A 27176-nucleotide genomic window follows, 5' to 3' on the forward strand; every position below is an offset into this window, starting at 1 on the left:
TATTTTGTTTTTGTTTTTTGAGACAAGATTTTCCTGTCACTCTAGCTGTCCTGGAACTTGTTCTCTAGGATAGGCTTTTGTCTCAGAATTAGAGATTTGCCTGCCTCTGTCTCCCAGCCCTGGGATTGCATCACAGACATTTTTAGAAATAGTCATCTTTGTGAGTGAGTTGTATGCTAACTGACCTTCCAGCTCTTGGAATAGCCCATTGAAACAAGCAGACTTAAGTTATCATTAAAATCCTGTGGCTTCTGTGCTAAGTCACAGGGCAGCTAGCCTTGCAAATGAGATTCCCTAGAGAGGGGTCTTTCTGCTCTGGTCTCTGCCAACATTTGGCTGTCACCTCTTGGAGGCCTCTGATACGAATCTATCCGAAGAGCTTTGTTGATCTGTTGCTGTAGCAGGGATCAGAACCAGGGCCTTTATGCTAAGCAAGGGTTCTACCACTAAACTACACTCTCAATCTCAGAGGAGCTTCTTTTAATTCCCAGCTCACAGATACATACTGTTGGCCACAGCATTTTTAAAAATTTTTGTAGCAGTGAATATTGAGTACAGATTTTAGCTCATAAATTATTAAATGTGCTGTCTCCCTCGAGTTATTTAGCTTGACTGAAAGTGAACATTAAAGTGTAATTGGAACCATTTGTCTGCTTAGCCCTATACTACCTTATTAAGTTACACATGTGTTTCTAACCACTCCCCTTGTGAGTATTTAGACTATTGTGCCCACACACCTGGGAGGGGACGATGGGATTCCAGCTTTCACATAATCTGAATTGCAAATAAAAATAGTGCTAGGAGAATGGATTAGTTTAATGTATTTAATAACAAGGTATTTCATAGAACTGTTTTTTAATAGTATATAAGCATGGTTGGCCAATAGAAAACCTGCCTGCCATATATATACTCCACAAATTCCAGCCCTTGATTGATGCCCATCTGGACCTTGTCACACTGTTCAAAGAAAATTAAAAAGAGAATCCCCAACTTCACAGTTGATTTCACAGAATCGATTGACTTGAAAGTATTGTGTTCAATTTTAAATTAGAAGGATTTTTTTTCTTATGACGGGATTCTGGGAACTCAGCTCATTCTGACAGGTGGTCTTCCTCCATCCCCTCCATTACACCTCTGTCCCCTCGCTGGATTCCTTCACATCAGGAGTTACATGTTCCCTGTGTAACATTGCTGCTTACATTGGAGTCTGTTCTAGCGTGTTTTCAAGTTCTGTTTGGAAATGTGTTGGTGTGTTGCTCCTGCATGCCCTTGACTACAACCAGGCAGAGCTTGAGGCAGGATAGTTGATGTGTCCTCCCTGCAGGAACAAGAGTTTGGGGTAACCCCATGGAAACTACTATACAACAATATCTGTTGATGATTTCTTCACAAAATATCTGAAGTTTAGGGCTTGTCAGCAAGTTCCTTTTCTGCTTACCTTCCCACCACCCTGCCAAGCAAGCCAAAGCATCAACTCCTCTCGAGCCTGTCCCTGATGCCTCCTTGATTCTGTGACTTAGTTTCCCTTTTTGTACTTGGGGTAACTTGGTGGAGGTAGCCAGGTCAAAAAGCTCACTGCTGTGGGAAAGTCTTGACAATGAACCAACGATGTCTTTCCTAGAGCAAGTAGAGAATTCATAACTATACATGTGTGATGAGACTGCCTGAAATGGATTGAAACTAAAACCGTTGAAATGAAAAGCATAGTCATAAATCCTGCTTCAGTGACTTTGAAGACCCATAGCATACAATACCTGGAAGATTAATGGTGTACTCAAGTTGGGGAGCTGCTGAGCACTGGAAGAAACCCACCTCTGACCAGTTAGAGGTGCCCGGGGAACGCTGGACGGAACCCATCTCTGACCCTTTTGGAGGTGCCCGGAGAGCCCCACTGAGTACTGAAAGAATTCTATTCCTGACCTGTTGATGCCTGGGGAGCTGAGCACAGGAAGAAACCCACCTGTAGGAGACTGTTCTTTCATTTCCCAGCCACCCAGACCCGAATAATCACAGAATCTATACTAATTACAACACTGTTTGGCCTATTAACTCTTAACATCTTAAATTAACCTATTTCTATTAATCTGTGTATTGCCATGTGGCTGTAGCTTTCCAGGTAAGGTTCTGTGCACTGCATGCCTGCATGTGGAGACCAGAGGACACCTGCAGGAGTCGGTGCTCTCCACCATGTGGGTCCCAAAGATTGAACTCAAGTCATTAGACTTGGCAACCAGCACCTTTTCCCACTGAATGCTCCTGGGGCTCCATTCTAGATTCTTCCCCATCCTAGAGTCTGTGCAAGGTTGCCTTCCTGCAGCTTCTGCTGCCAGCCTCTGGTAATCTAGGATCTTCCTTCCCAAGCATGAACAATCCAACAGTGATTTTATTTTTTAATAGTTGAATTGCATCCCTGAGACTAAGACTTCAAAAAATTGTAGCCTTCCACTTTCCCTACTGCGGTGATGGGAACTTCCTGAATAGGAGGAATCGCAGTACTTAAACGTGTTGATGTGATCCTTAATCACCTTAGTGAGTTTCATATGAATAGAAATACAGTAGAGTTTTCCATGGAAATGTAATTAAATAGGAAAAGCCATTTTCTATACTTGTGATTTCTACCTCCTCATTTTTTCATTCACCTGCCTTACAGACTTATAGCGACATTATTCTAAGATAATTTGCATAATTCATTCAGGTCATTAGAGCTGAAAACTATATAAATACAGAACAACATATTTAATTACAAATCAACTTGTCCAGACAGAGTGAAATTTCAAAACTGTTACTTTCTTTCGAAAATCTAATATTTACTAGTTTTAACGGAATTATCTTGAATTGTCTATCTCTAAGCCTAAATCCAACCAAGTCCTTTAATTAGTCAATCTGGCTTGCTCAAGGCAGTTACCGGGACTCAACTCAGCAAGGTGAGTCAGTGAACACCTTGTAAGGTCTTTGTATAAACTATGTGGCTCTCCTGTCAACTGTGCTTACTGAGAAAGGGCCACTGGGAAAGAATTTTACCTTGCTTGCATTATATGCCCAAACAGAAAAGGTCCTTTACATTTGCTTCATGTATTCCAAGTTGAGCTCTATTCAAGGCGTTGCTTTGATTATTCAGCAGACCGCAAGGCTTGATGGCCCATGCTGCTCACCCTGGGAAGCTGAAAGAGGATCACAGGAAGTTTGAGGCCAGGCTGGGCTACACGGTGAGATTCTTTTTAAAAGTTAGAAAAAGAAAAGTCAATTGGGGTACCATAGGAAAGCAGCTGCTGAGCTTTTTTTCTCCTGTTTTTTGTTTGTTTTGTCTTGTTTAGTTTTAGATTGATATTTAGGGTCTGGAGAAGTGGTTCAGTGGTTAAGAGCAGAGTTCTTGCAGAGGACCAGGGTTCAGTTCCCAGCACCCACGTGTGTGTCTGCATGAGTCTGTGCATGTGAGTGCAGAGACCTATGGAGGCCAGAGGCTCTGGATCCCCTGGAGCTGGAGTTAACGGAGCTGTAAGCCACTGAGTATGGGCGCTAGGACTGGACTGGGTCCTCAGCAGGAGCAGTGATAGGCCTTAGCAGTTGAGCCATCTCTCCAACCCCTTGTTGATATTTTTTAATCTTAACCATGAAGCTTGTAGATTTTTACGTTTCCACATAAAAGTAGTCAAAAGGGTTGGGTAGTCACTTAAATCAGTCCAACTGACTGGACTCCATTCAGCTGTGTTTCAGGGACTGTCTGCTTTGGCTTGTGGTTTGGCAGGCTGTCTGGAGCATAGCATCAGCCGGAACCTATTCTCTGAATTCATTTGCTTTGTAGCCTTTTATGCCATCGTCTTGCTGTGTAGATCAGGCAGGCCTTGCCCCTTTGGCCTGCCTGCTTCTCTCTCCCCAGTGCTGGGATTACAGGTTGAGCTTCCACACCCTGCTGATCTTAAGATTTTTAACTCTAAAGACCTTTGAGGAAGATCAAGCTGAAGTGCTTCCTTGACCACTTTGCTTAAGAATGTGCTGACTCCCTCCCATCTTCAGATGAAGACTGATTCTCTCTTCAATGAAGTTATAACCCACCCACGTCAGACAGTCATGTAAAAGTATCTGCTCTGTACTTTCTATGACTTTTGAGGGGTAGTAGAGGAAAATGGTCTCTTGTAACCAGGGTGGATTCCAACTCCCAGTATAGTTCATGAAAACCTTGAACATCTGACCCTTCTACCTCACCTCTGTAGTGCAGGGATGGTAAACATGGGCCACTACACCATTCTATGCAGTGATAGCTGAGCACGGGGCTTCACACATCTAGACAAGCGCTCACCCCAGGCTTGTTTTTTAAGACACGGTCTTCCTTGTAGCCTAGTTTGGCCATGTAGTCCAAGTCCAGGCTGGGCTCAAACTCAAGATTCTCCTGTTCCCACTTCCTAAGTGCTGAGATTACAAACGTATGTCATCACACTTAGCATCCTGTGCGCGCTCGCTCTCTCTCTCTCTCTCTCTCTCTCTCTCTCTCTCTCTCTCAGGAGGATCTTCTTTGCCAAAGCCCAGGCTTAGCCTAGAACTTCTGTTATAGCCTAAATTCATGACGCTATTCCTGCTTCAGCTTCCTAAGCAATGCGATGGAGGCATAAGCCAACAGCCCCAACCCTTGTTTTGACAGATACACTGCAGCTAGCTTGCTAACTTTTGGATTGGAAAAGCTGAATTAGTAATCTTAAGAAAAAGCTCAGGGGCTAGGACTCTAGTTTGTGAGGAAAGCTCATCTGAGCTGGGTTCTCGGAAAGATTAAGCCTTGAAAGCTCCCTCAAATGAGAACTAAATGCCAAGGCATTTTGCAAACTACGTATCAATTTACAAGTGACCCAATATGTTCTTCTAGCAAATGAATAAAGAAGATACCTTTACAAACTGCTTCTTTGCCAGGTATTCTTTTTACTGAATGATGTATTTTAAAAGTATTTTCTGAAGCTTTTGCTAATTCCTAATTGATGCCACTCACAGACTCATATTGGCTTACTTAGTCCACAGTTGGTGAACTGTTTGGGAAGTAGTAAGTGTCTGTGTTGGAGGGGGTGTGTCCCTGGGGGTGAGCTTTGAGGTCTCCAAAGCCTACAACAGGCCCAGCGTCTCTCTCCTGCAGGTCAGGATGTAGAACTCCCAGCTACTTCTCCAGGACCACCCCTGCCAGTTTGTCTGCCTCCACATGGCCCGCCAAGGTCATTAGACACGTTCCTTTGTAAGTGTATGTTGGCCATGGTGTCTCTTCACAGCACTAGGACACTTACTAAGACAACAGTGAACTTTAACTGTTTTTCTGTGCTACTATTTCCTATTCCAAATGTCAGCTTTGGGGGGCGGGGAGGATGTAAGGTGTTAGGCAGCGAACTTAAGGCCTCCCTCTCCTCCCACATCCTAGGAAAGTGAGCCACATGTGGCACACACCCCATTCCCAATATACAAATTCAAAAACCCTAAATCTTGTTTTTCCAAGGTGAAATTGAAAAGGAAATGACTTTTGCAGACCAAGTCTAGGCAAACTGAGCTGGGAGTTCATCAGCTCACGCTCAAAGTGGCAGGTGACCTGAATCAAGACAAGCTAGATTGAGACCATAGTACAGGGTTTCCATACTGTGCCATTCAAATAACTGTAACAGGTCGGCCATCCTGCTTTCCTTGCAAGTGATCTACCTGAATAGCAAGAAGCAAAGGTCTATGATAGTTACAGAAGAACTACAGGGCTCGGAGAGATCAGAGCGTGTGCAGCTCTGTCTTGAGTTCAAATCCCAGTGCCTCCCACATACCCTTCGGGCCTGCTGATCTCCACGGCACCTGCGTATCATGTACACACACACACACACACACACACACACACACACACACACACACACTGTTATTCTTTTAAAAAGAGTAACAGGTTACTTCAGTTAGACTTCTAAAGTGCTAGCTAGCAAGGCTAACAAATATTTGAATCCACCTAAATCTGTTAAGGCAGAACCGCAGCCAAGGACACAAATGACAGAAATTAAATCTGTGCTTCTGTGGGGTCAGCAGAGGTTCATGTATGGAAGTCGTCCCAGTCCAGCACACAGTGGTTTTTCAAAGGTTTGCTGAACTGAAAAGGACACTCGCGAAGATGACGATTTTTCTCCCCAAACACCTCTATGTTAACAAAGAAAGTGACCTTCACAGCGTGGAATGTAAATCTTTTTATTAAAACACTTGTCTTTCCACAGTAGTAAGGCGTTGGCATGTACAATATAAAAATAAATCACCAACCAGAATTATACTGAATTCCTCTCATCAACTGCAATACTAAGTGTCTTCAATACAATTTTTTCCGTATAAAAATACTGGGAAAAATTGATAAATAACAGGTAAGAGAAGGATATTTCTAGGTAATCAGAGTTGGTGGGATGGAGCAAGTACTGTGAGGTGTTTGCACACACAGCCTCGGGACGTCTCCTGACAGTGCTGCAGGCCATACAGTTACAGAAAGAAAAGCAGAAGAATCTGGGGAACACTTCCTGACTCCAGAGTTTGGGGACTGTCCTGAAAGACAGTTTTCATCTCGCTTGGCTACCTGTGTCTCCCTGTGGATCCCAGACAAAATCACAAGGCTCTCTGATTCTCTTAAACAATACCAGGTGGTACCAACTACTCAGAAGCAGAACAAGGTAACCAAGTGCTTCCATGTGTGAGAGAAATCTCAAAGCATCCCCCAGGGTGATGATGCTTGGAGAAGCTGGGACTTGAGCTGAAGCGGAGAACTTTGACTCCAGAGCAAAAGGCTTAAGGGAGAAAGGAACACTCAAAGATGGAGGGGTCTGCGAACGGCACTCGGGTGTGGATTGACCCCGCAGAGATACTCGTTCTTCTGGGTTGAAAGTGTTACTCTCTGGAGTCGTCTCTGTCAGCTTGCACATCTAACGGCATGAAGCACTCAATCGGGCAATTAACGTTCTGCCAAAATAGAAAGAAAAACACCTGTAGCAAATACTCAGAGAAACAAAACTGTGGAGGGGTGATTGGTGTCAAAAGACTAACAATGTACCGAGCAATAGGTATCAGGGATTTAATAACATAACAAGGCACAGCTCTGTTCTAGGGTACAGAATAAGACCATGTGTGCGTGTGTCCATGTGGGTGTATGGAAGGGGCCAGAAGGTTTTTTGTTGTTGTTTTGGTTTTAAATAATTTATTTAATTTTATGTTCATTGGCGTGAGGGTGTCAGATCCCCTGGAACTGGAGTTACAGACAGTTGTGAGCTGCCATGTGGGTGCTGGGAATTGAACCTGGATACGCTAAAAGAAGAGTCAGTGTTCTTAACCACTGAGCCATCTCTCCAGCCCCACGGGGCCAGAAGTTAACCTTTGGGTGACAAGCAGATGGTGCCTACCTTTGATTTTTGAGACAGGATTTCATAAACTGGAAGCCCACTAATCAGCTAGGCTGGTGGACCCCAGGAACCCCCTCATTTCTGCCTCCTCAATGAAGGGATTACAAAAGATTGCAAGCACTGGGCACAGCCCAGCCCAGCCCAGCTTTTTTACATGAGTCCCGGGGACTGAACTTGCGTCTTTAGCACTGAGACTTCTTTCCAAATAAAACTCATTTGGTTCACTCAAAAGAAAAGCATCCATACACAGATCCCTACTGTGCACCTAACTGCACTCAGGGGAAGCACTGGGGTGTGCGTGCACCTAACTGCACTCAGGGGAGGCACTGGGGACTGGGGTGTGGGTGTGCACTTACAGTGTTTGTTCTCTGATGGTATCTCTGAGTATACTGGTTGTAGGTGTGCCCGGTGGTGCCGTCTGGACCGGGCTCAGCCCCAGGCCTGCGGCAGTTGTCACAGCGCCAGCCCTGAGAAGAGAGACGTGAAGTTAAATGGGGTTTGTGATAACCTGAGGGCATCGTAATTTAGTGCTTGAGTTAAAGAATTCCAGCTCTTATGCACTGGTAACATAAGCAGTTAATCAAACAGGAAGGGAGCTTCAGTGCTGCCTGCCTTCATTTATAACCCTGTAATATATATCTTGGCTTATTCCCGTATCTTACACTTACATATCTGTCTACATATGCTTTTCTCTCTTCTGAAATATCCGATTCTTTTCCAATGCAAGCTCTACTCATCTCCCTCCCATGGTCCTCCCCAGTTGGCTTTCTGCTCTAGGTGGAGGATCTCCTAGCCCTCTATGGCCCCTATGACTTGAGAGCATATGGACAAATTCCATAGCTTTCCAGCGAAGGAAACAGACCCTGAGGAGAGGAACGGCTTGGAAGGAGCCAGAAAGGTCACGGCGGGCCTCAGGAAGAATTGGATAACTAGCCACTTTCTCTTTCTGGTCCCTTCTATAGCCTCCCTAGCCAGTGGCATTGCAGCCTCAGCTTTGTCCAGAGATAGAATGGGATACGGGAGGATACCACAATGGGCCTCTGCTTCTTCCTGAGTTTTGCTGGAAATAGATTTACTTTCTCATTGTTCTTAAGCTGGGAGGAGGGAGAACTGGAACTGAGGGGTAAAGGTGTCAGCATTAGCAGGGAAGAAGATACTAAGGAAGGCATGAAGAGACATGCAGACTCTTCCACGGCTCGAGGAGCCCTTGGTAGCCATCTTTTGCCTAACTCGAATGAGACTTTATTTTTTAATTCAAAAAAATTAGGAAATAAGGCCAGATGTAAGTAATGGTGGCGCACACCTTTAATCCCAGCGCTCAGGAAGCAGAGGCAGGCAGACTGAGTTGAGGTCAGCCTGGTCTACATAATAAGTTCCAGGATAGCCAGAGCTAGACCCTGCCTCAAAAATAAATAAATAAATACTACAATCACTTTCTTATACAATCATTTAAATATTTTTAACATATCTCTCCACTTAAGAGCCTATTTCCCAGAAGACCTGCTTGCAGAATTGATAAAGATGCTTTGGTTTAAAACCATAACAGTCCCTATCATTGTGTGTTACTCAGAAATTTAGAGACAGGACTTATTCAAATGAGGGTTTCAGGTTCATAAGGAATAATGAAGCAATGAAGGGAGAGAAAAATTACTTCCCAGCCAAGTCACTCAGACCATGACAACTGAGTTTTATGATCTGCTTCTATAAGTGTGTTTGGAGAGAGAGAGAGAATTTAACGGACAGAACAAGACTGTCCATCCCATGGGCTGTCCTGGAATTTAAGGAGGTTTCTGGGACACTGAATCCTTCCTGCTGCCAGATCCATTTTCCTTTCCTTTTTGGGGGGGTAGAAGGGTTCAAGACTGTTTTTCTGTGTAGCCCTGGCTGTCCTAGATCTTACTCTGTAGACCAGGCTGGCCTCAGATTCACAGAGATCCGCCTGCCTCTGCCTCCAAGTACTGGGATTAAAGGCGTGCGCCATCATGCCTGGCTCGATGTCTATTACTTTTAAGTTAAAAGTCATTTTGGAATTTCAGTTGTTAAAAGATAGAATATGAATTGATATACAGAAGGGCACATATTAGAGGTGGCTGAGGGTACTGGCTTAAGTAATGAACTTCCCAGTCCTCCATAGTCTCTTCCTTCTTAAATCTAATTTCTTAGCAAATACCAGGGGGAATGGGGAGGGGGGTCACGGACTTGACACTGCCTCCCTGGAGCCCACCAGGACCAGCCCTTCCTAGGCCAGGGGGTATGCTGGCTCACATCTCTTGCCTTTCTCCCTCCCTATTTAACATTAGCATCCTACACCCCAGGCGGCTTGTTTCTCTTTTCAATGAAGCCTTCTTGCCGACTCCAGCCCATCTAGAGCTGTATTAGTCAGGACTAGTGATTAGGCTGGCTTGGCGGCTATGCTAATTTGTCTCCAGGCACATCCTTAAGAGCCAGGGCCACTTCTTGCTCCCCCTTTGCTCATTATTGCTCAGTTCCATATTAATAATGATAAGGGATCTATTTTTAGATTGAGCAAAGGCACAAAAAAGTGGCATTTTCTTAGATCAAGGTATTATTAAAAAATACGAACAATACCGCCACAGAGATGCTATTCCACTAGCACAGAGCTGGAGGCTTGGTGCAACCATTGAGGTGAAGACAAACAGGGAGGGCAGCATGAGCTGTGACAAATTTAGTCATGGGTGGGGGCACTGATACTACTTTAGAGGAGAGGGACCAAAGGGGAGGGATCTAGACATCTTCAGGATTCTTCCTAAGAAGCAAGGCACAGGATATTCCTGTTGCAGCTCCCTCTGAGCTTTATCTAAACACCACCAGTCTTACCCGCTGGCCCCCGAAACATGTGCAGGAGCAAATAGCTCCGAGATATTCTTTCTGCCACTGTTCTCCAACATGGTAGGTCTTCCCGTCATCGTAACACGTGGCTTCATCTGCACATGGGCACAAATCAGAAACGGTTGTCAGACCAAGAACAGTCATGCAGATTCAAGTTGATGCACCCCCCACAGACTTGCACGAGCGCCGGCCAAATCTCATCAACTTAGGTGGATCATGAAGAGATGTTTCAAAGCCTCAGCATAGTAGGCCCATGGAAAGATGGAAGTCATGTTTTAAAAGCTGAGTCTTCTTAAAACACTTTACTGAAGTTGGTCAAAGTGCTCAGGTCTGGAAGGCATTTGAGTTCTTGGACATAGTGTGCAATCACGACTCACTTTTGGTGCATGCTACTGATTTCCCAAACACAAGATGGACAAACATACCATCTCCAGCCCACCCTGGACATGAGTCTAATGGCTCAGTTAGGCAAGTGAGAGTACGCAAGGGTTTAGAAACCGTTAGGATGACGTACGGGGGTCGCACTTGAATTCTCCCTTTCCGTTCCCAAGACACGTGCAGCTCATCCGCTGGCCATTTTCGCCCTGGCGATCCCACTTCTCTCCGATCTTGTAGTTCACGCCATTATCGTGGCACCATTCTGTAAGGTGGGGACATCCCAGGCAAAGGGTTACTTGTGTTTTACTTACGCGACAGGCAGAACACTGGGACATGGTGTGAATCCATAGAGCAGAAAGTCGAAGATCACATTCCCTATGATAAACCTTTCATCTTAACTTAATATTTAATATTTCCCAAGCCAGTGTTAAGACAACACTATTATTTCAACAAAATCATTTCAAAGGACTAATCAGTGATTCATTTGACTCTTTATAAACCTTACAATTATGGAAAACTAAAATGGAATTGGAGAATAAAAAAAATTTGCCTTTCACAAAGATCGTAGATACAAACTAGTTTAAATAAACATTAGAGAGAAATCAGCTAGTATCTACCTGCTACTGCTACTGCCTGACTCTTATAATTTATATTTATAATGAAGGCAATAAACGTAACAACAAACAAAATGGCGATTTTTTTGTTATTTCATGAATAAGGCTTGTACGAATAGATGAGGTCTAAGACGTATCCTGGCACCACAAGCTGTGTTTCATGTCATGTAAAACGCTTTTAATCTCTAAGATTTACACTAAACAGGATACACTTAAGAGACTCACAAAATACAGTGTTTCTCCCACCTTATCCATAATTCAGCTTTCCTTAATTTAAGCAAAAGTATAACAACATTTCAGCAAAGAATGCTGAGCCCAAGGCTCACAGGTAAAATTACTGGATGCCTTTGAATTTGCACCCAGGTACTGACTCATTGAAAGCATGCAAACTTCAGTACAGTTCCATCTCAGAACTGCAAAACCACCTAGTCAATGCCAATGCTGTCCATCCTGGTTCCAGCATGGGTGTACAGCCCACTGTGCTTTATCCAGGTGCAAAAGTCTACACACACTGAAAACAATTCTCGGCTTTACACTTTCAGTCTGGATTTAGCTAGTTCATGAAAAGTGAAGGAAAATTGTTTCACAGAATTTAGAGATCTCTTAAATGTTATTGCATGGAATACGGTTTCTATAATCATCCAAGTACTGATTACCACATTAAAAAAAACACAAGCTGCCAATAATAATTATACCTCCAAAAACAAAGAATCAACGAGTGATTATACACTCCGATACTAAATTTTTAGACATAGCAGGTAATTCTTATGATCATTTCCACCAATAATTTGAAATAACTATGAACCTCTTTCAAAAGTCAAATATTTTCCAGCCAAATTTGACTTTGAAAGTTTTATTACATTTATTTATTTTCATGTGTACGTACGTGTATATGTGTATGTATGGAAATACATGTCCTATAGTTCATATATAGAGGTCAAAAGACAGCTTGTGGAAGCTGGCACCATGTGGGTTGCAGAGATGGAACTCAGGTCATCAGGCTGGTCTTTACCTACCTCACCAGTCCTGGACTTGACCCTTAAATGTTAAATATATTACCTGAATATTTTCCCTTATATTATTAGTAATGTTTGGGATATCTGGGCTGTGGGATGTATGTCTCTCTCTCTCTCTCTCTCTCTCTCTCTCTGTGTGTGTGTGTGTGTGTGTTTAAGAGAGAGAGAGAGAGAGAGAGAGAGAGAGAGAGAGAGAAATGTGTGTATGCATTACAAAACATATGATGTCTGGTCATGTTGAGAAAGAGTATTTGTGAGTGTGTTCTGCTCTGTCCTTACTCAACACTAAAGACTGAAAGGAACTTGGTGAGTTTTTAACATCAAGTTAGACATAACTAAACATCTTAAAAAGCGTATCACTACTACAAACCCACTTTAATGAAGTTAGATTACCATACAACTCTTGAAATGCAATATTATTCAGCAAGTAAAATTTCCCATCATTCTTCAACGATGCAAAATGTTACTTTGACTCAAACAGTCTACTTTTGTTTGCAGCATGTTTGGAAGAGCCTGCCTCCACCAAACATGCATCTGTGGCCAACTAGTGCAAATGCGTGCGCCTGGGAGAGATGAAGGGATAAGTCGGCGAACAAAGCAAGCTACTCACTAGATGAATCGCATCTGAAATGACCACTGCCAAAGCCCAAGCACTGGCATGTGAGCTTAAAGCCAGATTCAGACAACCGCTCCCATTCCTCTCCAACGGCATAATGGGAGACTGTGTAAGGGTCAAAACATGAGTCGTCCGTAGGCTGGTTCAGGCCTCCATTGACTGAAGAAAAGGAGGAAAGAGGGAGGAAAAAAGGGAAAAGACAACTTATTGATGGTTCTAGACCATACATAGAAATAGTTGGTCTGTGCACCACGACCTAACTAACAATAACAGATATTCTCATCAGCAATGCTTTCATGTAGCCAATGGGCACTTACCACAGCAGGGTAAAAGAAACCCATCTTCCTTCACTTCCCAGATCTTTTCTGGGAAATCTTCACATAGTGTGAAAACCTTCAGACAATTTAAACTCATTATGAAAGTGGGCAATGATGGTTCTCCAGGGTACCAAATTTCTTTGAGCTAATTAACATTTTTTTCTGACTCTCTTTCCCCCGTCCATGACATAAGGATTGTAATATGAATACTTCTACCTCCTTAGGATCTTGTAGAAGCTACATGAAACTAAGAAATTCCTTCATCAATATATGGAAATTAATAACAATTAATGCTAAAGAGTAGTGAACAATTATTGCTGAACACCATTCTTTGCTTATACTCAAAAAGTCTTGATATTTTTATGTAAGATTAGAATATAATTAGATATAGAATATACTTATATTATAGCATTTTTTCAAAGTAGTTTTGAAAACCAAGATTTTCATGGTTACTGTAAAATTAGATTTTCCAAATAAGAGAAACCGTCATGATGCAAATAACTTAGGAGCATGGAAAAATCTCAGTGGTCTCCCAAGAGCTGTCCTGTCTTAGAACCTTTTATTTTAAAAACTAAAATTTTAAAAAAACAACAAAAATAATCTGTGTAGGGGGCTGGAGAGGCAGCTTGGGGGTTAAGAGCACTGCCTGTTCTTCCAGAGGACCTGGCTTAGGTTCCCACATGGTGATTCAAATCTGTCTAACTCCAGTCTCAGGGGACTTGATGCATCTTCTGTGTTCCTGGCCACCAAACATGCATATTGTGCACAGACATAAATACAGTTACAACATCAAAACCTGTTTCTAATGAATAAATAAATAATAATATGTATAAACACAGCACACCTCATGATATTTATTTTAAGTGTTAAATGAACTAACTTACTATGACTTTGGATACTCATGTGGATACTTCTTTTAATTGTGTTAAAATCAAAAGAATAAATACAGTCGATATTTGAAATGCCTAATATTTCAAAAGCCATCATCCTGGAAGAACTAGAAAATATAAAATATTTTAAAACCAAGAGAACTTGGAGGTGAGAACACTTATGGAATAAGGAGTTGGGAAGAAAACGAAGGGACTGAAACCCTTAAATGGGGATTCACTATTTTACAATATCCAGGAGATAAAACTCTGCTCTAGCATTATGGAGCGTGAGCAGGCTTTGGTCCAGCACAGATATAACGTAAGGTTCTGTCCGACACACATCCCACCCTCAAGAACACAATGTGGGAGACCACAAGAACCCGCACGCTCTTGAAAATGCCTTTCTCGTGGCATTTTACCAGGGAAACCACAGAAGACAAACGCTCACTACTGTGTATGTCCTGCAATCTAACTTCTGCACTGCCAGACAGGCAGCTGCTTACGTTACGAGTGAAGCAACCTTCTCTCCGAGGAAGAGGACAGAGACACAGCAGCTGGTCCTACACAGTCCTGCTGCCAGGAAGTTCCCAATGGTGTAAGAAGACTTGGGATTCACCATTTCCCTTTTCCCCATCTCGTGTTCCTTGGCCAGTCTTCAGCTACTGCGACTTAGACAACCCTAATGGCACACCTTCCGAAGACTTTTCAGGGGCACACAGAAGACTCAAGGGTCATTCGATCTTTATTAAGATTTTTCATGATTAAGGTCATTTAACATTTGTTAAGGTGTTGCATGGGGGTCATTTAACCTTTATTAAGACATTGCATGGGGGTCATTTAACCTTTATTAAGATGTCTCATGGTGATCATTTAACCTTTATTAAGATGTTGCATGGTGATCATTTAATCTTTATTAAGTTTGTATGATGGCTGTTTAACCTTTATTAAGATCTTGCATGTATGCAACATGAAATTTATATATGTATTAAAGGGCATTAAAACACATATAAAGGGACTGGAGAGATGGATCAGGAGTTAAGAGCACTGGCTGCTTTTCTAGAGATCTGGGCATAGACTCCAGCACCCACACAGTGACTAACAACCGTCTGTGACTCCAGTTCCAGAGGATCCGGCGCCCTCTTCTGGCCTCCGTGGGTGCTGCATGCATGTTGCGCACAGACACACATGCAGGCAAAACACCCATACACATAAAATTAAAATAAGTACGTCTAAAAGGAAGAAAACAAAGAAGTGTATAAAATTGAAATTTGGAATAGGGAGCTCTTTGGAAAAAAAGGAGCAATGTTGGTTTGGTAACATTTTACCTTAGGAACAAAATCTAAGTCATCACTTAATGTTGCCAAGGAAGACTGTTTATAGGTATTCTGTTTGGGTTGAAAACATTTAGTAGAACCACAGTAAGGGACAAGAGAATAGTAAAAGGTACCCAGAAACCAGTGCCTCCATCAACTAGACATTCAATAGGAAGGACAAAGAATACTGGACTAAATAATATTAACATCCTCCCAGGCCTGTCATTCTGTCACTGACAGCCTGTCAATGACACATATGTGTTAGTGAACACCCTAGGATTGCATGAGGGGAAATTTCCTCCCATCCTGCAGCCTTCACTTTCCTAAGTTCAAAGGTAAGAAGGAAAAGCAGACAAAGCCTTCTCCGGGGGATCCAGCAGAAGCATTTGCCTGACGAGGACAGCAGGGTACTTACCAGCGTTGCCCACGGTAACAACCTCTTCCCGAACCTTGTGCCTCCTCTGGTTTTGCAATGCCTCAACTATGATGTTGTAGGTGACCCCTCTGGTAAGGCCGGTCAGAGTTGCACTGGTAGACGTTCCAGGAACTTGGAACTGTACATCCAAAGTGGGAAGAGAGCATTACAATGGCAAACAGGCATGAGCTCCCCTGTTCCATTCATAACCCTCCTCACTTAAAACAGAACAAAGGGAGAGGGGGCGTAATACAGGATTCCCATCCAGTCAAGATGAGAAGTCAAATAAATGAGTGTAAAGAGCCACCATTTCTGCTAGATTTTCTACTTAGGTGGTTCACAATTACCAGTAACGCTCAGCTTTAGCAGTCTCCTGGGGCTCCCTAGAACACCTGGCAAAACCCCTTCATAAACATGGACACCAGGGGAGATAAGTGCATGCCATGTGAGGGACCATTACACTAAAACACTGGCACATCCCCAGGCTAAATTTCTAAGCGAATAAATGCCTTCCAGTAGGTCAATCTTTAAGTTTCTGCCACTTCCTAAAAATAACACAATATAAATTTATTCTAGCACCTATGGGACAAATTAAAGAACAGAGTTTTGGAGACTCAATCTCTCCTAACAGCTGCTGCCCAAAGGTTCACCCAATCTTCCTAAACACATCATGGAGGATGTGTCCCTTTAAGGACGAGGGCAGCATTGCAAATTTCATATAAAAGGAGAAGATTTTTCCTTCTTTTCTACAATCATCTTTTTATCTGTCTCACTAAGTAGCCTCCAGTGTATGAGAATAATAAAAATAATTTAATTCTCTCTACTGAGTCAAACTCAGTGACACCCTCTGACTTATCCTCCAGAACCACAATGAGAAAAGAAAACAACTCCCAGAGTTGTAACATCTTCCCAAGAGTCCTGGGAGAGTGGACATTTGACATGAGAGCTTTGGTTGCTTCTGATTGACTTTTTTCTGGGTGACAAAGTTACAAATAGAGACAAAATTAGGTACCTGTAAGGGCTCTTCATCAGTGCCAACAGGATGACATGAAATGATGTACTCAGAACTCTCCTGGAATGGCGTCCAAGAGATAGTTGTTTGAGAGAGAGCTTCTTGTCCTGTAGAGGCATTTGGATTGAGCCCCGGAACGTGAGGGTAGAGGTGGTAGTCTACGTCTCCCCTGGGAACATGACCGATTTGAACCTCCTCATCTACATTCGGCAGGTATGGTCTTGGCCTATGCCTGACAGGGGTGGCGGCGGTAGGTGGTGTGGTCCGCCTAAAGCCATGTTCCTCAAAGATCATTTGTTGGCCAACACTGGGTTGTTGGTGGGTTGTGCCAGGAAGCTGAATACCATTTTCGGTGTCATACCCAGGGTTGGTGATGAGGGGGGTCTTTTGAACTGTGGAAGGAACATCCAAGATCTCGGGTCCATGAAGATTAGGGTGTGGAAGGGTAACCAGCTGGGGAAGGTCATCTAGCCAAGAGAGGTTAGAGCCAAAAAAGCAAAGCGCGTTAAGCTCAAGAAGAAGCAACAATCACCATCAATCCAGGCCACAACTGTTCATCAACCCGATCAAGGCTCGTAGCCAGCCAGCAGTTCTCAGATCACAAAACACTTTCTAGAAAGAAATCTGGATTTTCCTCACAGATTTCTTTATAGTTCAGACAGGAAAAAAAAAATGTTAGCATGAACTTCTCATACAGACAAAGCTTTGAGCCGCTGAGCCCCATAGAAAGCCACCTCTGCTCCAATTAAGCCTTTGCAACTGAAATATTTGATTTGAAATTTCAGAAACCAAGTAATATAAATCAAGACAAATAGGAAAGGTTTTGCTCCCACCACTAAAAGATTTCCCCACCCTAATTCAAACTATCTAGTTTGAATTTCTGAAAGGTGAGGAAGGCTTTAGGTTGTAGAGAAATAAATAAATCAAATTATCTTTAGATAGCATGCTAGGTAATTCCTGTCAAAAAAGTACTATATGAAAGTCATACTGCTGAAGAAAATCATCCACAAGAAACATGTCAAAACGGAGAGAGCTCCACTCTGCGGACCAAGCATGGGTTATGAGTCTTTACCTGTCTTCTTCCTCCCAATCAGAGCGTCACTTTTCTGGTTATTCTTCAGGGCGATGACGTAGATGGTGTACTCGGTTCCTGGCTCCAGACCTGGTGGGGAACACAGCCATCTCATGATGTTGGCAGACACGGCAGAGGTTAGTGGGGGATCAAGGATGCCGCCCGGCTGTCTCTGAGGTCATCGGCTGAGGCTAATGGGGAGTAAGCAGGCCTCCCAGCTGTCGCCGCAGCCGGCAAAGGTAAAATCAGCTTCCCTTCTCTCTGTACTCAGAGACTCTGCACACAAAGGCCACCAGCCAGCCAACCATCTTCCAATCACAGCTGACACTTGAAAAGGCAGATTCACGGTAAGCTTTCTAGAGGATTCTTTCAGTGTAGAGAGTATGGACAGCAGATAACCTATCAACACTGCATGCCACCAGTGGACTAGACATTTGGGAGAGAGAGCATCAGACTTCAGACTTCTGATTAGGCCCCATCACTGGCAGCCTTCAAAGACAGTGCAAAAACCCAGGCCATCTTCCCATACCAGATTCCACTTTCCTGTTCCGCAAATGCAACAAAGAAGCTTTGGCTCCTGATATCTGTGTGTTCTACAGGGACTTCAACACCCAGCTAATACTGGGTATGATGGGTATGATTTATCTTATTTGGGGGGCAAAATATAATGAAGAAATAGATGAATTTACATCAGAGAGCCATACATCTAGCTATATCGTATAACGGCCCTGAAATTACAAGCTCAGACACTCCCACCTTTTGAGAACACTACTGTCCCCAAGGAGAAGACTACCTTCTAGAGGCAGGCACCCCATTCTCATGATGTAGCATCAAAGACGCAACGGGGGGGGGGGGGGGGGAGGGGCGGGTATTATGGATGTCAGGTATCTATGATTAATTAAGGGGAAAAATCGTAACATGGAAGCAATACCAGTAATGGTGGCCTCCGTGACACCAGGGCGCGGCCGAGGGACCACTTCTCTGGGAGGAGATCCAGGCTTCTCATACTTGATAATGTAGCCAGTAATCCTGGCCCGGGGCGCCTGCCATGATACCAGCAAGGAGTTGGGTGTGGTAGCCAGGAAGCGCAGGTTGGACGGTGCGTCGATGGCTGAAAGTCAAGTGACACCTTAGAAAATGAATGGCCCTGAATCTGCTCCCACTCGCACCCAGCCCCAGCCAACCGAGGAGGGAGAACCTGGAAAGCCCAGCTTCCCGGTTAGCTCTAAAGTTTACGTGGTTGTGGTTACCAGTGGAGGCGTCGATGGTCGCGGGGGTGCTCCGGGCATTGTCGTTCAGAGTGTACAGGTAGATCTTGTAGTCAGTGCCTGGCTGTAAACCTGGGGTTGAAAGAGACATGCCTTTTATCTGTTCTTATTCTAGTGGCCAGTGCTCATGCTTGCCTGCCATTTTCTTGACTCCCCCTGTAGCCCATTTTTTGTAGGCTACAGAAGCGGTCCACAGGGGAACAGGTAGGCACTTCATGGTGTGGACACTATTAATGAGAAGCTATCTCAAAAGACAGCCGTGTATGTTCCTGATACTGAACTCCAATTGTTAATCTCTGGTTACACTTCAACCTTTATTATATGTAGTTTTTTGAAGACAGTATTTCTCTGTATAGCCCTGGCTGTCCTGGAACTCACTCTGTAGACCAGGTTGGCCTCAAAATCACAGAGATCCGCCTGCCTCTGCCTCCCAAGTTCTGGGATTAAAGGAGTGCGCCACCACCGCCAGATGTGTAGTGCTGTTTGTAATTACAAATTTCATTATACTTTTTAAAATCTAGTCATACTAATGCTAAAAACCATGCACTAGTATTTTGTATCTTTTGCTTTTCTGTATTAACTTTTAAAAAATAGGGCTTCACTATGTCTGGTCTCAAACTCACATCTTCCTGCCTCAGACTCTTGCCTGTGAATACTGGTGTGTGCATTGTTTAAACAACAATGAGCATTTTGTGAAAAAAAAAAAAATTTTGGATGAACTTTACAGGTGAAACAAACGTCAGGAAGTAAAACATCATGGGACGGTAACCACATTTCAAACTGTGTTCTCATCAAACACTGGTCTCAGAATAACTAATAAGCCAGCTTATGCTGTGGGCACACTGACCTGTGATGGTGTAGCTTCTGATGTCTGGGCTGATGGTCCTCTGAACTGGGGGCTGCCCATTGGCTGGAATAGCATCGACTTGGAAACCAGTGATTGTCTCAGTCTTTGTTCGCCAGCTAATAGTGATGGTGGTCTCTGTAGCATCCGTCACACGGGCCCTTCTTGGGGCACTGACATCTGTGTAGGAGCACAGCTATTTTAAAACACTTCCTCATTACACAAATACATGCACTGATGAATAATGTAGCGGGTACCCCTTTGGCATTCGGAAAGAAGGACTAATGGTATTTAGAAAATATGAAAATATTTACTTTCATGTCGTTCCTTTGAAGAAACTGATAACTTTATCAACACTACCAGTGGTTCCCAGGGCTGACTCTATAGTATCCAGAAATGCATTATGGAATTTGTCGTAGGAACCGTAACATAATTATTAGTAATAACATGAGCGTGGCTGGCAGTATTCTGTCATTTCTATAAAGCTTTGCATCTTCTCCCTTCATCGTTCCACAGATGACCACACTGACTGCTGAAAGAATGCTCATCAAGTTTTGATAAAGCAGAGAACTGGACCATGGCCCTAGCTTGGCCCCATCTTTCCTGTGGCAGAAGCCAGTTTATCCTCCCCAAACAGAACTCTGTGAAAACAGCTGACCACAGATGGGGCGTAAGCCAACAGAGTGCCATAGTCCCACTGTTTCAGCAGGACGTTTTCTGGATGACATGCGAAGTAGATTATCAAAAAGATCAGATAGTATATTAATTTCCAAATTCTATTGTTAAATGCATAAGAGATCACCTCAATTTTTACTTACAGTTTAAGTTTGTCAATATTAAAACACTTGGTTACTTACTCTCTAGAGTTGTGATGACTCCCTGAGCTGGTCTGCTTGTCAGTGTGTCCTTGAGAGCATAGACACTAACTTCATATTTGGTGGCCACCTAGAAATAAGGTCATAAGAAGTATTTGCAACAGTATTGCATAAAGCCTGGAGTTCTACTAAAGCATAGAGAAACTCAGTAGTTACAAAAGACAATCTGCAAACCCACGACACCTCACATTCTCGGATTAACTTCACCTGTACCTGTGATTGACAACAGATTTAAACTGGATGAATTTTAAAACATTCTCAAAGGTTAAGTCCAAGATATTCACAAATTACATAATTACACTAAAGTGGTAATAAGATAAATTAGTATTAGCCCTCTTTTCCTTTTTCTTTTATGGGAACCAGAGTTCTAATCTAGAGCATCCATATAAAATGTCAGGCATATCGAAGCATGATGTCACCTTTAATCCCAGCCCTTGGCTGCCAAAAGGTGATTGAATATTTGTGTATTCAAGGTCATCCTGGTCTACCAGGGAAGACTGAGCATCTATAATCCTAGTACATCAGAAGACAAGTGGGTCACTGCTAACAGATATGGACCATACCTTTATGCATTGTTTATTTATGTATTTGTTTATTTTTCTGATCACAAAGAGGCAAGAGAACGTTTCTATTGTCTCTGAGCTCTCTTCTGCTGCCTCCCCTGGAACTGGCCTTGTGTTAAGATGTACATCAACTCCTTAGGATCCTAGTCAGTTTTCTGTATGTCTATAGTTTGAAATGGTGCTTGTCTGTTTGAGACAAGGTTTCTCTGTGTAGTTCTGTCTGTCCTGTAACTCACTCTGTAGACCAGGCTGGCCTCCAACTCAAGAGATCCAGCTGCCTCTCTGTCTCTTTATTGCTGGGATTTGAGGCATGTGCTAACACACCCAGCCAATTTTTAAATGTTTTAATGAGGGTAGTGTCAAGTTAGCTTGGTACTAATTGAAGAATGTTTCCTGCCAAGGAAATGCCACTCATAAAAGCTATAAATTCACTCAGTGGATACGTAAATAGATCCCTACGGAATACAACCTTTAAAAAAAAAAAACCCAGAATACTTATTGTCTGTCAAAGAATTACACAAAATCCAATGCTATTTATACCACTCCAATCCAACAGTCATCTAGAAAATCTTGGTTCAACATAAGAGAATTCTATCGTATACATTTATAAGAAATTTTTTTTTTGGCGGTATAAGGAAAGAATGTTCGATTTGTATGAGATTATACTTCTACTCCCTGATAAATGCTATGAAATGACCCACTTCCGATTCCAGGTATGGACGCTCACTTCTTACCATGAGCCCAGACACAATCACAGATGAGCTGTCTGGAGAAAGGTTGATTTCCTTCATCGGTCCCGCCTTATCCTTCGGGGTCACCCGCACTCGATAGCCAGTGAGGTGCACATCGGGTGCTGTCCACTGGGCACTGAAGCTGATGGGTGTCACCTGAGTGAACCTCAGGTTGGTTGGAGCAGGAATGGCTGTCAGGAGGGTCATTGATTAAAAGATTATCTTATAGGGAATGGGGAAAAGGAAAATAAAGTGAATTTTAAGAAGGAGAACGGGTAGCTCGTGTAGGGGCTGTGGGGCTCCCCGGCCCAGCAGAGATTCAGCACACACAGGTAATAAAGAAGGAATGCAGGAGAGGGACGTGCGCTCTACACCAGCAATTCTCAGAGTCACTGAAAACACTGGGGTAAATGTCAGGCCTCCAATAGACTTCGGGCTTTAAAAGGCTTTATCTCTCCACCCCTTTAAAAACCAAGAATCAAATTGCCTTATTGGTCATTAGAATTGATTTTTTCTTTTGTATGAAAAAGATGAGCAATGGCCCCTTTTCTATATAAATTCATCTCTGTATGGTAAACCATTTCACAGAGTACTCCATCCAAGAGATGGAATTATGTTTTTTATGGTCTCTTTTATTTGGACCCCATGGCAAATATCACTGCTAAATTTGAAGAATTCTCTGCAGTGCAGCGTCAAAGAAAATTGGTTCACAACAGAGGCAGAAAAGAGAAGCGAAGAGCAGGAACACGGATGCCACCTCTACACGCGTTGAGCATTCGGACCCTGCTTCAGGAGTAAAGCGCAGGGGACAAAGGATTGGAGGAAGCACCGGCCCTCATGACTCTGTCCCGAATGTTCGGATCAGAATCCTTTAAGCAAACGAGGCAGCGGCACAGGCTCTCTGGCCCATGTGCTCTTAGATCACGCTGCAAGGAAGTCCCCAGTTTAGGGCCATTTCTCAGAGTAAGCTCTATGATTCTAGACTTCTTTCCTTCATGTGTGAAGTTGGGGGGGGGGGGCGGCTACAGAGGTGTATCACTTAGGAAATAATCCACAGCTTAGCAGCATCTCCAAACATCTTGCTTTATGGTCTTCAAATATATATATATATTTAATATATTTGTATATATATCTAAGCTACTTCAAATGTCTTTTTACTAGATGTAGTTAACTAAAGATCACCTAACGTTTATTGTGCGTTAGCACTCCTCAGTAAAGAGGGCCTTTCCGAAGCATCTGAGGGCATCTTTCTACTCTCCCTGACATGGGAATCAATAGCCCAGTAAAGTGCAATGTCAGCAAGGCATAAAGCCGCTGCTCCCGTAAGCACCCAGGCGGTGCAGTTAACGATATACCTGTGGACTGGATTCCAATCAGGGGCTGGCTCTCCATATCATCGTGCAAGGCAACCACACTGACTGTGTACTCAGAACCCGGCCTGAGGCCTTGTAGCTCTGCAGTGTCTTCTTCACCATCAGGTGCAGGGGAAAGCTCATGGATTCCATCCTCAGGGCTTGAGTAGGTCACCCTGTACCTGGAAACCTGCCCCTGTGGGCTTTCCCAAGCAATTTTGATGGAATCGACATCCACATCAGTGAATGCCAGTCCTTTAGGGCGATCAATGTCTGTTAGGCAAATTAATGGTGAGAGGTTATGTGAAAAGCCGAGTTGCGAAACAAGCATACTTTTATACCGTGCAAAGCAGTTCTGCAGATACCATTATCTGGATGAATTAAACTCCAATTATCACACCATTAAAATAGCAAGTTACTTGACATTTGCTGAAGAGCCTTTGCGGGGGTTTAGATACTGAGTGTCACATTATTTATTAAAACACAGGTGTGCGTGAGGTGTGTAGACACCCGCAGAAGTCCCCACAAAGGAAATTTTCATTTATTTCAAGATATTCCATCAAGATTTGATTTTGCAACGTGAAATTAGTCTCACTGACCTGGATTTTCTGTATCTTGGAAATGGTAAAGTTGATTTTCAATGTCCATTCGGACTGCTATAATCTTTGTCTAACTCTTCTTTTTCCCCATCTCTATTAAGTATTTAGAGTAAAATGATGGCCCAGCCACAGTCCTCCAAACATAGCGGCTTCATGGGGTACTTTGGTCAACTTTACCACCCAGTCATAGAAAAAGTAGGTCCTAGAGAAATATTTCGTGGATTCGCTGAAGGCCAATGAGGCTTTGCTGAGGCTATTTGAGCAAAGGCGATTCAAAGCACAGAAGCTGTGGACGGCAACACTATACTAGTTTTCCCTGCAAGCTCACTGTGTGGCAAGAAGGAAAAAATGTTTGCCAAGGGCTCATCTTAAGATACGAACCAACCAACATGCCTCCTTTCCCTGTATATAATGAATGGCAAAAGACATGTAGGGGGCATCCAGACACCCTAAAACAAAATGACTTTGGAAGTAGAAACGAAGTATTGGTTACGTACTGGTTACTGCAGTTTGAACCAGGGGCTGGCTTTCTCCGTTCTGATTCTGAGCATAGACACTAACCACATATTCCACTGTGGGTTGCAAGCCTTCAATAGTCATTTCTGTTTCATCTGCAAAGGAAGGAGAGGCAATTGCAGGTCTATAAAGCCACCCAAGCCACTCCCAAGAGAGCGTACTGAAAAGCAGATGTGCCCAATAATCGTGAAACACCTATTCCTCTTGGGAAAGTCAGAGCCTATTTCCTCTTGCGGAAACCTGTCTATTGGAAACAAAAGTTGAACATACTGGGGCTGGGGAGACAAGTTAATCAAGAGTGCTATCAAACCCAGGCTGTGATACCCAGCACCACAGGAAACTGGATGCCTATAGTACTAGCTAGCACTTAGAAGGTGTAGACAAGAGGATCAGAAATTGAAGCTCAACCGTGGCTACATAGTGCATTCAAGGCCAGTATAGATTTCATGAGACCTTGTCTCAAAGAAAAAAAGAGCTTTAGCATACTGCAGTAAAATCATAGTCAAAAATAAGCTTTAAAACTAACCATGACGCCCCCAAATTAACGAGGCTACTCTTGAAGAAAAAAGAAAAAAAAGAAAGAAATTAAATTGACCTTAAGAAATTGCCTTGAGATCATAATCTTAGAGCCATTTTATATAGGAAAAACATCAGGTCTAGAAGGATCTACAATGTAGTCCATCCTTCTCTTCCTGGTGACTAAAGATTTAAGGAGTGTCCACACTACTATACAAAACTGTACAAAAAAAAAAACAGAAATTCATAGACACTAAAACACGCCCTGTGAAGTGAGCTGACAATATTGTCTATGGATGGGGACACCACACCACATTCCATAGAGGACACGTGAAGTGAAACCTGCGCTCTTTCTCAGTTAATCTCGCTGGATGGGACACACCGGGTGTTTTTACCTGGACCAACAGTTTTAGACTGCGTTGGTCCTGGGACATTTTTGGGAGCGGTGGTCACTCTGTAACCGGTCACAGGAGAGCTTGAAGGCAGCCATCTGACACTAATGCTGTTGTCCTGAACATCGGTCACCTGCATCTGGGATGGCTTGTCAATTTCTGTAAGCAAAAAAGAAAGCAGTGAGGTCCCAGTGTTTGGGAGCAGGACTGAGCAAGCCCTTGTCTTTAGTGCTAATGGACATGCGCGTGAGCTTTGCTTCTATTAATGAATTGCAGATATTTCTTTTGACAAGAATAAAGGGTTAGGTTGAAAAAGGAAATGCACGAATCCAGAGAATATTACAACTACTTTTAACATGATTGTTTCATTCTGCAGACAAAACACTACATCTCAGGTGGGGCTGTGTCCTCTACCCAATCCACTCATTGAGTTATTTTTCTACAGGTATTTATGAATACTCTTTATTTCTTATGTCTATGGCAGACACATGGGGTGTAGCAGTTAAAAACCCAAGACAAAAAGTGTCTGCTCTTGGGGTCTTCTTTGTACCTTTGACTCAAAATTCTGTCACTTGTAGGTGTTGTTAGCCACAGACTTTTGCCATATTAAGAAAATAAATTAGGGCTGGGCGATGGTGGCGCATGCCTGTAATCCCAGCACTCGGGAGGCAGAGGCAGGCGGATCTCTGTGAGTTCGAGACCAGCCTGGTCTACAGAGCTAGTTTCAGGACAGGCTCCAAAGCCACAGAGAAACCTTGTCTAGAAAAACCAAATAAATAAATAAATAAATAAATAAGGGTTGAATGTGTAGTTCAGTGAAAGCACTTGTTTAACATATATGAGAAGCTGGGTTTGATTCCCAGCACCACTCAGAACTAAATGAAAATCGATTAATTTCACAGTGAAGCAAATGCCTCGGGAGAATACTGTGGTAACCGTCTTCGTAAATAACCCTGTGTCACCCCAGATGAGAAGTTTGTACCTGTTTGATAGTTGATGGAAACAGGCAGACTGCTGGCTGGACTGTCCCCACGGCCAGTGATAGCGTACAGGGTGATGGTATAATCTGCTCCGGGTTTGATGTTGTTGATGGTAGCTGTAGATTTGCTCCCAGGCACCGTGAACTCCTGGACAGGACTGTTCCCACCTGTATGAAAGGGGTTAGTGGAAACCTTAAGGACCCAGGAGTCACTCCAAATATCGGCACACTTAAGGCAGTATGTAAATCACTTCTGCTTGCAACTTGCCTGCCAAGGAGTGTTGTCTTCTACAGCCTGAGCAGTTAAGTGTACCTATGCATACAGTAAGCCCCGAGAAGTATATAAAAATCGGGAGAACGCTCAAGCTAATGTCATCTTGACATCTCTGGGTTAAAATGTCACTGAGTTGTAGATTAACAGGCAAAAGGTGAAAAAATTCCCAGGAATGAGCTCCCTAGTTAGTTGTACAATAGCAATTAGTCTGTCCTGAAATCATGTATATATAAGCAACACTATGAAGACTTGGTAGGGTGTACTTCTACATTTTTATGGGATTGCATGGGCAGTGTGTGTGTGTGTGTGTGTGTGTGTGTGTGTATAAAACAATAAGAAAAAGAGGCCCAGAAACTGATAGGGAGTGGTAGGAGAGGGGCATGGGAGGGCTTGGGAGATGAAAGGGAAGGAGGAAATGATGT

The 27176-nt window shown here is 43.2% G+C and overlaps 1 protein-coding gene across 7 annotated transcripts in view; it reads right to left on the minus strand.

The window, feature by feature from the left end:
- Positions 1-6167: 6167 nt before the first annotated feature.
- Fn1 (fibronectin 1) overlaps positions 6168-27176 on the minus strand; it is a 65435-nt gene continuing 44426 nt past the window's right edge. For 2 of the 7 annotated variants that reach the window (XM_041631719.1, XM_041631712.1), the window contains 17 exons: positions 26484-26648; positions 25505-25660; positions 24575-24688; positions 23482-23751; positions 22130-22317; positions 20815-20902; positions 19961-20137; positions 19096-19185; positions 18777-18956; positions 17846-17935; positions 16774-17240; positions 15762-15900; positions 12842-13006; positions 10738-10863; positions 10212-10318; positions 7730-7840; positions 6168-6936 (listed from right to left, as the gene is read on the minus strand). In XM_041631719.1, coding sequence (XP_041487653.1) covers positions 6865-6936; positions 7730-7840; positions 10212-10318; positions 10738-10863; positions 12842-13006; positions 15762-15900; positions 16774-17240; positions 17846-17935; positions 18777-18956; positions 19096-19185; positions 19961-20137; positions 20815-20902; positions 22130-22317; positions 23482-23751; positions 24575-24688; positions 25505-25660; positions 26484-26648 — 2705 coding nt within the window. In that variant the 3' untranslated portion in view covers positions 6168-6864. The remainder of the gene's footprint in view (positions 6937-7729; positions 7841-10211; positions 10319-10737; positions 10864-12841; positions 13007-15761; positions 15901-16773; positions 17241-17845; positions 17936-18776; positions 18957-19095; positions 19186-19960; positions 20138-20814; positions 20903-22129; positions 22318-23481; positions 23752-24574; positions 24689-25504; positions 25661-26483; positions 26649-27176) is intronic. The other 5 variants (XM_041631716.1, XM_041631713.1, XM_041631714.1 and 2 more) reach the window with 5 other exon arrangements.

Source organism: Microtus oregoni, unplaced genomic scaffold (assembly GCF_018167655.1).
Source record: "Microtus oregoni isolate MIOR12 unplaced genomic scaffold, Mior012 000038F_ref0000394, whole genome shotgun sequence".
NCBI lineage: Eukaryota > Metazoa > Chordata > Mammalia > Rodentia > Cricetidae > Microtus > Microtus oregoni.